The sequence below is a fragment of the Lacerta agilis genome, chromosome 4 (genome assembly GCF_009819535.1).
Source record: "Lacerta agilis isolate rLacAgi1 chromosome 4, rLacAgi1.pri, whole genome shotgun sequence".
NCBI lineage: Eukaryota > Metazoa > Chordata > Lepidosauria > Squamata > Lacertidae > Lacerta > Lacerta agilis.
Genome location: NC_046315.1, coordinates 32,400,100 through 32,414,034, shown reverse-complemented (window position 1 = coordinate 32,414,034; position 13,935 = coordinate 32,400,100). Strand labels below are relative to the sequence as shown.

Genomic DNA, 13,935 nt, shown 5'->3' with positions numbered 1-13,935 from the left:
CGAGGCACCTAATTTTCCTACAAAAACCTGGGAAAACTTATTGACTCGAGTATAAGCCGGTTCACCTTTGCCGCTGTGGAGGAGAAGGAGGAACGAGCAGCCCAAAAGCAGCCCTTTGGGCTGCTCCTTCCTCTTCCTCCTTTGCTGCTGTGGAGCTCACCCCATCACGGGGATTCGAACCGCCATTCTTCTGATCGGCAAGCCATAGGGCTCTGTGGTTTAACCCACAGCGCAATGTTCCCTTGTGTTATACAGAGAAGGCTGGGATCCTGTCCTGTTTAAGCACCTGTGGGGTTTTAATACTTCCTTAACTGATAGGCTTTCTGCCTTCTGGGGTCTAAAGTTTGCATTTATGTGAGCAGTTCAGGAATGGAACAAGCTGCCTGGGGACAGTAAAGAACCGCCGTTCTTGTATGCTTCTTAAGGAATGGTTGACTGGGGTGAGCGGGCGGCGGCACGAGTGGAGAGAAAGGGCTTATTTCTCGCTGCCCCCACCGCCCGCCTCACTCGAGTATAAGCCGAGGGCAGCTTTTTCAGCACAAAAAATGTGCTGAAAAACTAGGCTTATACTCAAGTATATAGGTACTTTCTTAAAAATAAGTTTATTAAATGTTCACATTTTGAGTAGAGCATACTGTGAGGTGAGTGCACTTAAGATTGCCAGGCAAGTGTTAATTTTAGATTCAAATTTTGCAACATAAAGTTTGGTCAAAACACTCACTTTTTTACTTTCCTCTGATTTAATTTCTAATATATTAGCAGAATGTGTTTCCAAACAGTACTGTTGAGAATACTTTTTGTCTCTCTCTGTTTTCTTTTAAGTTTACCGTCAGCTACATTCAGATCCCATTTGAAGGTAAGGCTCTATGATATTTTATTGCAGTTTGGTCAGCCATTTATATAAATAACAGTTATGTTTTAGAAGATTGAAGTATGCTATGTTTTTACAGTGTTGCATGTCACAGTTCCCTCTTATTTAGACCAGGAGTGAGGACAAGAGCTCGGAATATGAGGAAAGGGGAATGAGACTGTGCAGCACAGCCTTCTTGATAAGTGCCCCCCTCTCCAGCCACCAATTAACCCCAAACTGACATGGTGGGAGACCCAGGGGCTGCCCCTTGCCAGCCTGTGGACGATGAACAGGGTTCAGAAGCACAATATGCTGGGACAGAGTGAGAGAGTTCAGAGGAGGAGGCTCACCCAGCGATCTCTCTTGTGGAGAGATAGTGCTTCAAGAGAAGATTGGAGTCTTGTCCCCCTGGAAGAAGTTCCTGACTTCAGGTCCGGAATTCCTACAGACATAGGGATTCTTGCAAGTAGTTAAGCTTAACAGCTAGGCAGGCCAGCAAAGGAACTTGTTGGAATGACTTCACAGCTCCCATGCAGTCTTGGAACTTAGTGAAAGTCTTGGACTCCTGAACTTTGGCCCTTCCTGTTGGCCTCTATTGTTGCTGTTCCTTTGCCTTGCAGAAACACCTGGACTAGATCCTGCTCTTTGCCGACCACTGAATTTGTACTGTTAGACTGCTGTAATAAATTTCACTTTATTACTTACAAGTAAACACACCAGTGGTTTAGTCTTGGGCAGGAGCCAGGGCATTGCCTATTGCTAAAAATAATAATAAAGCCTAATACCCCCTCAACTATTTCAGAAGTTTCTAATATTTACATGTATTGGGGCAGGATGGCAATTTTGAATACGGTTCACAATTCCAGTAAAAAGTGTAGTAGAGTATCCCAGGTTCAGTCTTTGACATCTCCAGTTTTAAAAGGATCAGATAGCAAACAACTGTTAAGAACTCTGCCTTAAAGACCCTTAAACTGCTTCCAGTCAGAATAGACAGTACTGAATTAAATGGACAAATAAATTGACCTGGTATAAGTCAGTCTCCCTTCAGTTTCACATAATAGACTGTTTTGGAAAGAAGTATTGACTGCTAGAGATAATGAGTCAAGCTTAGGATATCTGATATACCAGAAGCGTGACAAGTTTTGAATGAATGGCTGTTCACATTTTTCAGAAATGATTTCATTTTCTTGAGAATCATGGTTTTGCATCTTGCTTAGTGATTATTTCCTTGAAAAATGGTAATGTAAAGCTGTGGTTGCTGGTGCAAGTCAATCCTGTACAGTCATACCTCGGGTTGCGTTCGCTGCGGGTTGCGTTCGGCATGGGTTACGAACGCACCAAACCCAGAAGTACCGGAACGGGTTACTTCCAGGTTTCGGCACGCGCACATGCTCAGAAGCGTCAAATCGCACCATGCACAGACGCGGCATTTCAGGTTGCGCTATGTTCATGTTGTGAACGGGGCTCCAGAACAGATCCTGTTTGCAACCAGAGGTACCACTGTATATCATCTTGTGTATTTCAAATTCTGTTCCCTGCAGTGGCTCATAAGAAGATTGAACTGTCAGTGGATTCCATGCACTTAAGAATGTTTGGGCTGTGGATGAAAAAAGATCCTTCAACTTCAAGGAGCTGCAATACCATTTTCCTTTGGCTGACATCAGATTATGTGGAGCAGATTGAAAAACAAATTGGAACGCTTATATTAAATAAGCAAGGTAGTTGGAAAATAATTAAATAATTTGATTCATACCCAAAAATGGAGGGAGAGAGCTAGAGAATCCTTGTGGCTCGTGAGCCCGAAGAGGACGTTGGTGAGAGCGGAGAAGGGACTTGGAGACGCAGTGGGGCTTTGTTCGTGCTGCTCAGGCTCCCCGTCTAACAGCTGGTGTGCATGGTGGCGCAGCAGCCACTGCCATCGCTTTTCTGCACAGTCTCCAACCGATCCCAGAGCTTCTAATCCAGTTGTGGATATTTTTGGTACAGTATTTTTGACCTGGATTGGAGAGCCACAAAGAGGGCATTTAAATGGTGCTTTGGGGGTGCTTTTCACTTAACACTTGCGGAGCACCGGAACGTAACCCCCAAATAAGTGGGGAGTCACCTGTAGTGCCAATTTGTGGATGGCCTCCTAGCAGTCACCCTCATACATCAGGCTGATGTCTTTTTATGCTCTCAGAACTTCTTAAATGTCACTTGGTTGCTCTTCTTTTTCACCTGCAATGCTTTTATGTCCTGTTTGCTTCTGCTACTTGTATATTTTCAGTTTTCTACTTTTTGTTCTGTTCTTAATTTTTGTTGTTGTTCCCCACACTGAGAGCAGTATTAAACAAATGAATAAGCAAAGAAAGAAAATATTTTAAATCTACTGTTTCAGCGGAAGATAACCGTTTAAAGAGAAATCGCAATATGGATTATTGTTGTTTGCACTTGTTTGTAAGCTGCTTTGATTGACCCATTTTTGTGAAGAGGGAAAGTGGGCACACTTTTAAATTAATTAGTTTTTGTCTCATAGACTTGTTTTGTATTATTTCTGCTCTGCCTTCAGCCTAAGCTACTGACTGGATTGCATAGATAAGTGAATAATAGCAGCTCCATAGTGCTTTCCTGTAAGTCACTGCTAACACACTGCCTTTTCGTTTCTTACAGCGAAGAATGCCGAGTTTGTTTTTATTGAGCTGCCTCAGCTGCTCACAGAAGATGATCAGGTCATACTGAAAAATATAATTGTGGAAGTGAGCAAGAAGAATGCCTCTCCAGACCTCTGTGACTTCTTACAGTGGGAGGACGCTGTTCTGTTTCTTAAAGAAATCCCACGTGAAGAAAACGCCTTCCTTGATCAGTGCTATGAATCATCCCAGCAGCACTTACAGAAGGACAACACTTCAGTTCTGGTGGAGCCACCCCCTCCGGTAAATTAGTTATTCTCAAATGAATTATTTGGAGTAAGTACACTTAACCAGAGCTGGTAAGGAAAACAACAGTTTCCTGGAGGGAACACTGTGCATTTAAAGCTCAGAACCTTTACCATTAGTTTTAACACTTTACAGAGGTGTAGCTGTGTTAGTCTTCTGCAGTAGAAACAACAGAATCTTGTGGCAACTTGAAAGACTGAGAGTGGAATCCAGAGACGCTTGAGAAGGCTTCATCATGCTCTCCTCCCCACTGTAGCCTCATGCATGCCCCCCACCCCAAATGACAGAATTGTAGAGTTGGAAGGGACCCTCAGGATGTGGTCCAACATTGCAGTGCACTAATCTAGGGCCATACAGAGCTCATCTGAGGCCCTGGGAAGGAGCCTTGTTAGATTAAAGTTATAAACCCAAACAAAAAAGCAGCCGGTCCCTGGTTGACCCCCCCCCCCAAGCTGGCTGATCCCTCAGAGTGTACCTGACTGCTGCCCCCCACCCTCTGCACAGGCCTGCAGGAATCTCCACTAGACCATATAGAATTGTCATATATTATTACATATTATGAAGCCTTTACTCTTCCTATAAGGCCTTTAACTCTCCCCTGCCTTCTTTACCTAGGCAACCACACATCTTCAGAGCTCTTGCTATGATCAGACACATTCTGTACACAATCAGTTCAGAGTCAGGGTTGTTGCCATCCAGCATACCTTGTACGTTCTTCCGTAACTGCACTGTTTTGTTGCTGTTCCCTTGACTTGCCACCAGTGAGGCAAAACAACAGACCTGACTCTGTTACCTCTCTACAGATTGCCTTCTAGGCAGAATCTACCAAACTTTCTCATTAGCCATTCCTTTATGCTGCAGGTGCTTCATTTAATCTCCCGTCTTTTCTCTCTTCCCGCCCCCCCCCCCCCTATTTGCTCTGTCACTTCCCCAGCCTTATTCTCTCAAGCATTCACACGCCAACTCACTTCCTTCTCTCCTATAGTGCCAGGCTTCTTTTCCTGTCCCCAACTCAGACACTTGCTTGGACAGTTTCTTTCGTTCACTCCCTTGCTCTGTTAGTCCTTCCTGGATGGTCTCTCCCTCCCTTGCCTGCCCAGGACGCCACCAGCACCTCCTTTGCCACCAGCCACTGTTTTATCTTCCAGCTACTAAGGGTATCTTCTATGCCACTTCTGCACTTCCGGGTTGCCAGGCTTTGCGTTTATGTGTTCTTCTCATCTCCAGCAACTCCCTAAATGGGCAGTGGCCACTTCCCCGCTCTGGTTTACCATTCGCTTCTATATTGTGCAAAATGTGAGGGTCTCACTGGCCTTGGGGCATTAATATTTTTCAGAATTATAGCATTAGTTCCTGGGTCTAGAGCTGATTTGAAGAGAGAGCCTTCATTCATTCATTCTTGCTTGTTGGCAATTCGAGGGTTCCCCTATGTGGAGTTCACCATAATCGAAGTGAGATAAACATCCATAGCTAGCTCCCTCGACTTCAGCTCCTAGAGACCAATACCTGTATCATCCGCCCTTTCTCCCTGTTGCAGAGCAGCTTCTGCTTCACATTGACCAGGAGCGGGGGAAGTTAGTGTAACTTGGTGTGTTGTACTCACATAATTAACTGGTCCCAAGATATTACTGAGAAAAATGTATGCAATAAAAGTATTTTTATGGATTATATCATTTGTTTAAGGGTGGCATGTTCCAGTCAATAAGATATCTGGACATTGGTTCCATTTGAATGTGATGCTGGGCACTAGGAACTCTCATCTATGCTTTTATCTCTAACATGGACTCTTTGTACCCAGGCATGTCTCTAGACGCCAGGTTTTCTGCGGTACGAAGTACCCACAGCTTCTATGCAAGCTGTTTGGGGCCCAAACACTCGGCAGTTCATCCTTGTGCACCTCTGTTTCATTTTCTGTAAATTGATGATGATAACCATCTCCATTGGGTGGCTGGTCAAGGCATCAACCTTTATAAAACATTCCCAAGAGGAAGTGCCATGTAAAGGCAAGAAACTATATCCTTATGGGGTTTCTCAGTCTTTGTGTAAAAAAATTTGTTTGACTGGAATCAGCTTTTATGTAACTAGTGGGCACTTAGAAAGCAGCCATTAGTTTAGATCCTGTCCCTTGAATATGTATTTAATGGAACATATTCTAACTGTCTGGTATTGCTCTTGTAATAATTCTATGTTGAATATACTTCAATAGGAATAGGGTAACATTTCAAGGTGCTAAAGGAGAAGGTGTAGAAGTTGTCCCTATACGCAGGAGAAACAGTTTTCTAAGGAGATTTCTATTCTGAATTGACAATTTCCTATATCTTACATGCCAAATAACAGATTTAGTGGGGGGTGGGGGTGGGAAAGTGTATTTTAAATCGCCGTATGTGATTTCTTGAAGCCAACTTTCAAGTTTCAGCTGACATAGTTGCAGCTTTCTTATCCTTACTGGAGCCTTTAACAAAGACAAAGAAAGATGATTTTGCCTTTCTCTCTGGCAGGAATCAAAACCAAGCCTCAACAAGCCCAGTTACATGCTTCTGCAGAAGCGAAATAATGGTCAATATTCCTTTTCTATCACTTCCGTGCAGAAGAATGAGTGGAAAGAGTTGCAAGCGACTGGACCTGTTCGGAAGTATGTATGGTTGGTTACATGATACTGACATGTCCAGAAGGAAATTATATAGGAAAACACCCACTGGCTTCAATTTTTTTTTTATGAACTTTATTTAGATTTAACAATTTCACAACAAATTTAAAAACCTTTCGTAGGTACAAATACAAAGGAATAACAACAACCACAAAAGATAAAAAACAAACAAACAAAAACAACAAAAATAGAAACCACAAAAAGTACTAATGAACCACTGGCTTCATTAGTAGTCAAGAATTACCTTGAAAGACTGAAATGAAGTGCTGTACATTGCAGAAATATAAAGTTGTTGATGAAAAATGTGTTTCTTCATTCGTCATTCTAGCTCCAAACCAGGAAAGCGTTGTTAGAAAAAAAACAAAGCAGGAGATAAATGATGGTCTTAATGCAGTTTGTTTGATTTTTGGTTAGCATGGAATGCTGAGTCAGCAGTTGGCTTAGCATGAATACATGGGCTCCCAGAGAGGAGATTGTGGCTGCTTTGCTCCTGTGGCCTGTTGCCGTGGTGCTGCTGTGAGCTAGGCTGTGGTTTGGCTGAACAGGTCCTCCAAACCTTTGTTCATGGTTTTATCCCCAGACAAAGCATGAGGTATTGCCAAGATTTGTTCTATGGCCTGGCACATGCTATGTTATGGCTTAGCTTAGTGTTACTTGTGAACAGAGCCATTTATCTCTTGTCCACCTATATAGATAAATGATAAAACAGCCTGTTCTACTCTCCTTTCATTTGTTATAACTTAATAAGAACTAGATTTGCTGTTTATTGAATTATCAGAAGGTATTTAATGTCTCTTTTGCTTTCTAGCTTGATCGTTTACCCTCCCCCACCGGCCAAAGGGGGACTGGGCGTCACAAGAGAAGATTTGGAGTGTTTAGAGTATGGAGAATTCCTCAATGATGTGATCATTGACTTTTACCTTAAGTAAGTATAGTAGAGTCAAAGTAAGTATAGTACTGTATATAGTTTGTTCCAATCTGGTTACGTGGTGCTAATGCCCGTGGGGAGACTCATTTTCACCCCTGCCTTTGTACGTGAATGAATACAAGATAAATTTCCACATGCATAATATTTTCGTATCTTTTGCTTTTTTTTGGTAGGTATCTGTTGTTGGAAAAAGCCCCCAAAGAACTTGCTGAGAGGTCCCATATATTTAGCAGCTTCTTCTATAAGTGCCTGACAAGGACAGAGGCAAGCACTGAAGAAAACCCAAATCTTTCGTAAGTTATTTTTCAGTGTTTTCTGGTCTGCCTTGCAGTCACATCTTTCTGGAAAAAGGGAGTTTCCTAATACCTGGGGTGGGCCAGCTAATTATAATGGATTTGCCTATCTTGCATATTAAGGACCAATATGAACAATTTATATCCTCCTTCACTGGATTTGGAGGGACTGAAGATAATGCTTCCTCTGGTTCTGACAGACAGAATTAACTAGTTTGTTATCCACACAGAATAGCACAAAGAAGACACGGAAGAGTAAAAAGATGGACTCGACATGTAAACATTTTTAGTAAAGACTACATTTTTGTGCCTGTGAATGAAGAGTAAGTTTGCTGCATTAATTGAAATCTAAGTCTTTTCTCAATTTGTAACTTCAGTTGCAGAACATTTAGCTTCTATTTATACGCTGCACACTCAAAGAGTTGCCTGTGTACAGTCGTACCTCAGGTTACGTACTTAATTGGTTCCAGGTTGCCGTTCGTAACCCGAAAAATACGCACCCCGAAAATCACGCTTTGCACATGCGCAAACTGCGCAGAACGCTTATGCGCGAATTGCGCGTGTGCTGAAAAACACTTCCGGGTTACCGGAGTACGTAACCCGAAAATACGTAACCTGAAGCGGATGTAACCCGAGGTACGACTTTATATAGAAGCCTGTATCTGTTTAGTTTCCAAACTGATAAGCACTCAGTTCCCCAAGTTTGCTATTAGGGGGAATTATGATGTTGCTTACAGATTTAAAATAGAAATGGTCTACGTCCTTGGTGTATGTGCAGTTGATATCTAGAGCTTGGGTAGGTGTTTCTAAAAGTGATTATAAAGCCTGAAATTGTTAAATGTCTGCAGGCATCCTCTATTGTAATTTAATTTTTATTTAGGCACGATGCAGAAAGCGGGAAGCACTCTTTTGATTATATTGAGCATAGTTGTTATCAGATCTTAATGGATATCACAGTGGGAAAAGGCATTCATAGTCCCAATTTCTCTCTCTCTCTCTCTCTTCTTTTAAAGTATCAGATACTGACTTTCTCTTCCTTTCCAGGTCTCATTGGTACATTGCAGTTATTTGCTTCCCTTGGCTGGAAGAAGTTGTGTATGAGGATTGTCCAGATCAAGGGTCACTGCAGTCATGCTCCCAGCAATCTCCACGTCAGCCAGAATTTAAACATGACACTGTTAGAACAGAAACAGTTTTGGTCTTCAATGATACCAGGACTGATAAAGAGCAGCAAGACTTAAATAGAAACCTACAGCCCAAAGGTAATGTTTTAAGAACATATGCCAGCTAGATGATGAAATATGGTTTAGAAATATAATTATATACAAACCTCTTGGACGAATGAATTTGCAGGTAAGCCAGTTGGCTCCAGAGAACAATTTGTAGTCTACTTACCCATGCAAGAATCAGTTTATTGACTGATTCTTAGACCAGTGTTCTATGAATCGCTCACTGATAAAATTATCTCTGAATGGGCAACACAAGGCGTACAGTCTCAGCATTTGCTCACCAATGCTGCAGTAATAGAAGTAGCTCTGAAAAAAAATGTTTCATTTTAGCCGAGCGCTTGAGTTAATGCAGTGGAAGTGTTGGTAACCACCTGGGAAAGATGAAATAATATTCTTTTACATATTATTCTGTCACTGAGAAGTACCTTGCTGCAGAAGATTTGCTTCAGTTTTATGACCAGGGCTTTTAAGGATGTTGTCAAGATTCCCAACAGTAGAATTCAGATCAAAATAGGCAAGGAAAGCTATACCATAATTTTCAGTACCTATAAGCAAATTTTTAGAGTTGTTGTAGATACTGGCTAACAGACAGAGCTCCGAATCAGAAAGTTTAACCCTTTTCTCTGCCATAAACTCTCTAGAGCAGCGGTTCCCAAATTTCCCTTGTGAACCGCTTGAAAATTGCTGAGGGTTTTGGAAGACCACTTAATGGTTTTCCACCTGTTGTAGCAATTGTAACGCACTGCGTTAGATGCTGTATTATTTTTTAATTGTCGTTTTATTGCCATATTCTGCATATAGTTTCTCAGGTAATGCATCTCAAGTGTTGGATTGCATTCTGATATATGTGTTAAATTGTTTTTATGGGTGGCTCATGTGTGTGTGTGGTTGTTGCTTTTATCATGGTTGCTTTTTTCATCTAGCATTCTTGTAATACATAAAAAATAGTTTTCATTCATGCCACTCGTTTTCATGCATGCCACACATTTTCAGTATGAGCCCCCCTCCTCCAATGTCATTGCTTTTTAAAAACGATATTCTGTTGTTTTTGTCATATTAGATAATGTTCAGCAGGCAACTGTGTCCCCAGGATTGGATCACAAAGCTCTCAAAGTAAGTGATTTTGGTCATGTTTGGATGATCATATCTTTGCTCACACCTGCAGCCCCCTCCTTTCTTGGCAGGAAGCTTACAGTTAACTGTGGTTTGGAAAGGCAGGATATACATTAATTAAACTGAACAAGAAGTGCTTTTGTTTAACTGCTAATATATTGGGTAAGGGTCATATTTGCTTATTTGGTCTTGCTTCTTCTGATGATAGTTTGTGAATGTGTTTTTCAGAGCTCCTCAAGCGCTTCTAAAATTAAGAAAATTTGCAAAAGGTAGGCATTTACATTTGTAATAATACTGCAACATGGGGTCATATTCACTTTTTCTACACATACTATTAATAGTCATTAGCTTTTCCTAGTGGTATGAAACTATTTCATTGAAATCCCCCCTGAAATTCATAAAACAAGCATTGATCCTTTGCGTAATGGAAAATGAACATAATTTTTCTTTTGTATAGGCCATGTATCCTCATCTTAGATTCCCTAAAGGCGAGTTCTGTGCAGAATACAGTTCAGGTCTTGAGAGAGTGAGTAATGCTGTGTTTCATTTGATTCTGCTTTTTAACGGATAATTGTCTTTAAAGTGATATTGATCTAAGTCTGTTTTTATTGTATATACTGTGAGCAACCTGGTGCTCTTTATTTTGAAGGAAGGATATGCTATTAAAAGGTATGCAATATAGAGTGTTGCTCTAATATTTTAGTATGTTCATTTCTATTTTTTATAGCCTTACTCTTATAGATCCCTACAACCGAATCGATATATGTTTGCATGTAATTTTGCTTTGTAAATGAAGACGTGAGATTGCATGTTTTGAACATTTCAAGTTGAACATTTCAACTGAAAATTACATTGCCCATAAACAGCAGCGGACAGCCAACACAATCTGCTCCAGAACCAACACTGAGTAGACCCAAAGACCTGGATAGCCCCCAGAATATCACATAATAAATAGTGTGCTAGCTTTCAAGTTCCATCAAGCCAGATGGAAAGGTGGGTGGGAAGCTCATGGAATCTGATAACAAATAGGATCCCTCTTAAGACAGATGTAGACTCCATGGCTTCAACTTCAGTCAGGTTTTTTTTCCTCTCTGCCCCCTATGTAGCTCTGTTTGCCATCAAACCTAAGAAGAGTTCTAGAGAACTCAATAGCTTGTATACTATTTTGTGATACTGTATTTAAAGGTAAAGGGACCCCTGACCATTAGGTCCAGTTGCGGATGAATCTGGGGTTGCGACGCTCATCTCGCTTTACTGGCTGAGGGAGCCGGTGTACAGCTTCCGGATCATGTGGCCAGCATGACTAAGCCGCTTCTGGCAAACCAGAGCAGCGCACAGAAACACCGTTTACCTTCCCGCCGGAGCGGTACCTATTTATCTACTTGCACTTTGATGTGCTTTCGAACTGCTAGGTTGGCAAGAGCAGGGGCCGAGCAACAGGAGTTCACCCCATCACAGGGATTCAAACCGCCAACCCCTAGCCTCTGTGGTTTAACCCACAGCGCCACCCGTTTCCTTGATATTGTATTTAGTTAGACCTAATAAAGATACTACCCTAATATTAAAATCAGTGTGACTCAAATTAACCTGTTTAGCTTTCCACGTTGACAAGAGGATATAAATGCAGCTAACTTAGGCTGCAACTTACCTGGAAGTAATCCCCGTTGGAACCCTTAGGGCTTACTTTAGTGTAGACATGTTTAGGATTGCAGTTTTAAATCTGCATCAACCCACTGTATCTTTCTCTGTTTTTATTTTAGGTATCTAGAAGCAGAGTGCGAAGCAAAACGCACATTTCGTGTGTTCGACAAATCAACAATGGTGGATTTCTGTCCGAGAGTCCCCAAGCAGAATAACAATAGCGACTGTGGAGTATATTTACTCCAGTATGTGGAAACTTTCTTCCAGGTGCAAAGCATTTCAGTGTTCCTTTGGCATGCTGTTTTAAATTTTCTGGATAAAACTCTCAAATCCTTCCTACCATAGGCAACTTGAGGAATGGGAAGGCCGCTTTGATAGCTTCCAGTGCCTGCTTGGGGCTTCCAGTGCCTGCTTGCACAGTATTTTCATTCTTAGGTATTTTTGTTACTGCTTCTGGATTTACTTTATGTTCAGTATCTAGTGCAGGATGACCTATCTACTTGGTAGTAACGATTTATTCTGCTTGCAGGCAGATTTAACCTTTGATTACATTTGCAAACAACATAAGTTTATTCCTGTTTCAGGAATAGGTGTGGGGTTTTGTGATTTCTTGTCTCTGTACAGGGGACATTGATTATTCTGAATCCCCTTCCTGGTCTGCAGTTCTGTCATTCTGTGAGAAAGCTTTATTCATCTTACTTTAAATACTTATCTGTATGGGTGTGGATATGGATATAGATTCCAAAAGGATCCAAAGAGGCCTAAAAATAAAAAGAACAGTAATAAAAATTAACATATTTTAGCGTCATAACACTAAAACAACAACAAAAGGAAATCAAGGAAATAATCAGCACAGGCCTATGCACCCAAGTTTTTATTAGCTTCATATTACAATAAGAGGACAAGGCTTGGAGAATCTTAAGAGGTAGAGCATAAACAGAACATTAAGTATCCATAATGTTTAGCAGTAGTTGGATGGGTGTGGACATCCCACCCCATGACCTACCAATCTGGGCTTGCACTTGTTCTAGGCCAGGCATAGGCAAACTTGGCTCTCCAGATGTTTTGGGACTACAACTCCCATCATCCCTAGCTAACAGACCAGTGGTCAGGGATGATGGGAGTTGTAGTCCCAAAACATCTGGAGGGCCAAATTTGCCCATGCCTGTTCCAGGCAGCTACTGGAAGCGCAGTTCTATCCAGCATTGTGCAACAGTTCTCGGAACAGCAACAATACACAAACTCATTCCACACACATTTTTTTTTCTCCAGCTCATTGACAACGTATGTTTGTTTTAATTATAGTTTGTTTAATACGAAGTGAACAGTGGGATTTTTTGCCAGGAGAGCAGGATATTTTGTGTCTTTGTGTCTTTTTAAATTAATGTAACACTACCCTTTTCTCTCTCTTTTTTAATCATCAGAATCCTATTGTTAACTTTGAACTTCCAATACACCTGGAGCGGTGGTTCCCTCGCCAGATGGTGAGAAGCAAGCGGGAAGAAATTAGAGACTTAGTCTTGCAGCTTCACTTGCAGCAGCAGAGTGGCACCAAAAGCTAGCCTGAATTTCCTTCCGATTTTGCAAAAGAACTTTGTCCCAGACGTACTGGAAATCCGGTCGGCAGCATTTGTGCTTCCATTCTTACAGAGAAGAAAAACTGCAGATAAAATTGTGTGCATTTTATATCCGAGTTGATCTGTAGGTCATTGTGAGAAAATGGAACTGCATAATAGCAATTATGTCACTTAAAGTAAATATTTGTGACATCGACCAATTTTATTTGGAATATAGGAGCAGCATAACTGGAATGTGCTGCAGAGATGGGGAAACATTTTAGCCCTAAGGGGTTCATTCCTGGTTTCCAGATACACCTGGAACTGTGTGAAACTACACAAAAGTGAGACATTAACATCCCATTTTAGGTAGGGATTCTTCCCATGTGATGTCTTAAAGTCATAGTATGTGCTCTTGCAGACATCTCCAATGTAAAAAATGGTATTGTTGAACAGATGTTTACTCTGGTTACTTTGAATAGGACACAAATGCTACTGGTCTCTGTGTTTTTTGGATTCCGACATACCTTGCTCTTTTTTAGAAGTTGACATGCCTAAAACCTTGCTCTGTTACGTTTTTGGAACTCAAGAGTGGAATGTAAAACCATTTCCTGAAATTTAGAAAGAGATGCTCATTTTTTTTTCCTGTGTCTGACTTGATCACTTAAACCAGATTCGGAGCTTTTAATCGTTCTCTGCTGTGCAGCAGTTAAACGAATGCTATGAATACTATGTATTTCACTATATAATAATATAAGGCCGT

At 41.3% G+C, this 13,935-nt stretch overlaps 1 protein-coding gene across 1 annotated transcript in view; it reads left to right on the top strand.

The window, feature by feature from the left end:
* The window catches only part of SENP7 (SUMO specific peptidase 7), a 34,571-nt gene extending 21,267 nt beyond the window's left edge, over window positions 1-13,304 (top strand). Inside the window, exons 12-24 of the mRNA XM_033146655.1 lie at window positions 823-856; window positions 2,392-2,568; window positions 3,500-3,762; window positions 6,264-6,397; window positions 7,221-7,337; window positions 7,514-7,633; window positions 7,864-7,956; window positions 8,678-8,895; window positions 9,923-9,975; window positions 10,204-10,244; window positions 10,433-10,501; window positions 11,736-11,883; window positions 13,041-13,304. Coding sequence (XP_033002546.1) covers window positions 823-856; window positions 2,392-2,568; window positions 3,500-3,762; window positions 6,264-6,397; window positions 7,221-7,337; window positions 7,514-7,633; window positions 7,864-7,956; window positions 8,678-8,895; window positions 9,923-9,975; window positions 10,204-10,244; window positions 10,433-10,501; window positions 11,736-11,883; window positions 13,041-13,178 — 1,605 coding nt within the window. The 3' untranslated portion in view covers window positions 13,179-13,304. The remainder of the gene's footprint in view (window positions 1-822; window positions 857-2,391; window positions 2,569-3,499; window positions 3,763-6,263; window positions 6,398-7,220; window positions 7,338-7,513; window positions 7,634-7,863; window positions 7,957-8,677; window positions 8,896-9,922; window positions 9,976-10,203; window positions 10,245-10,432; window positions 10,502-11,735; window positions 11,884-13,040) is intronic.
* The last annotated feature ends 631 nt before the right edge of the window (window positions 13,305-13,935 follow it).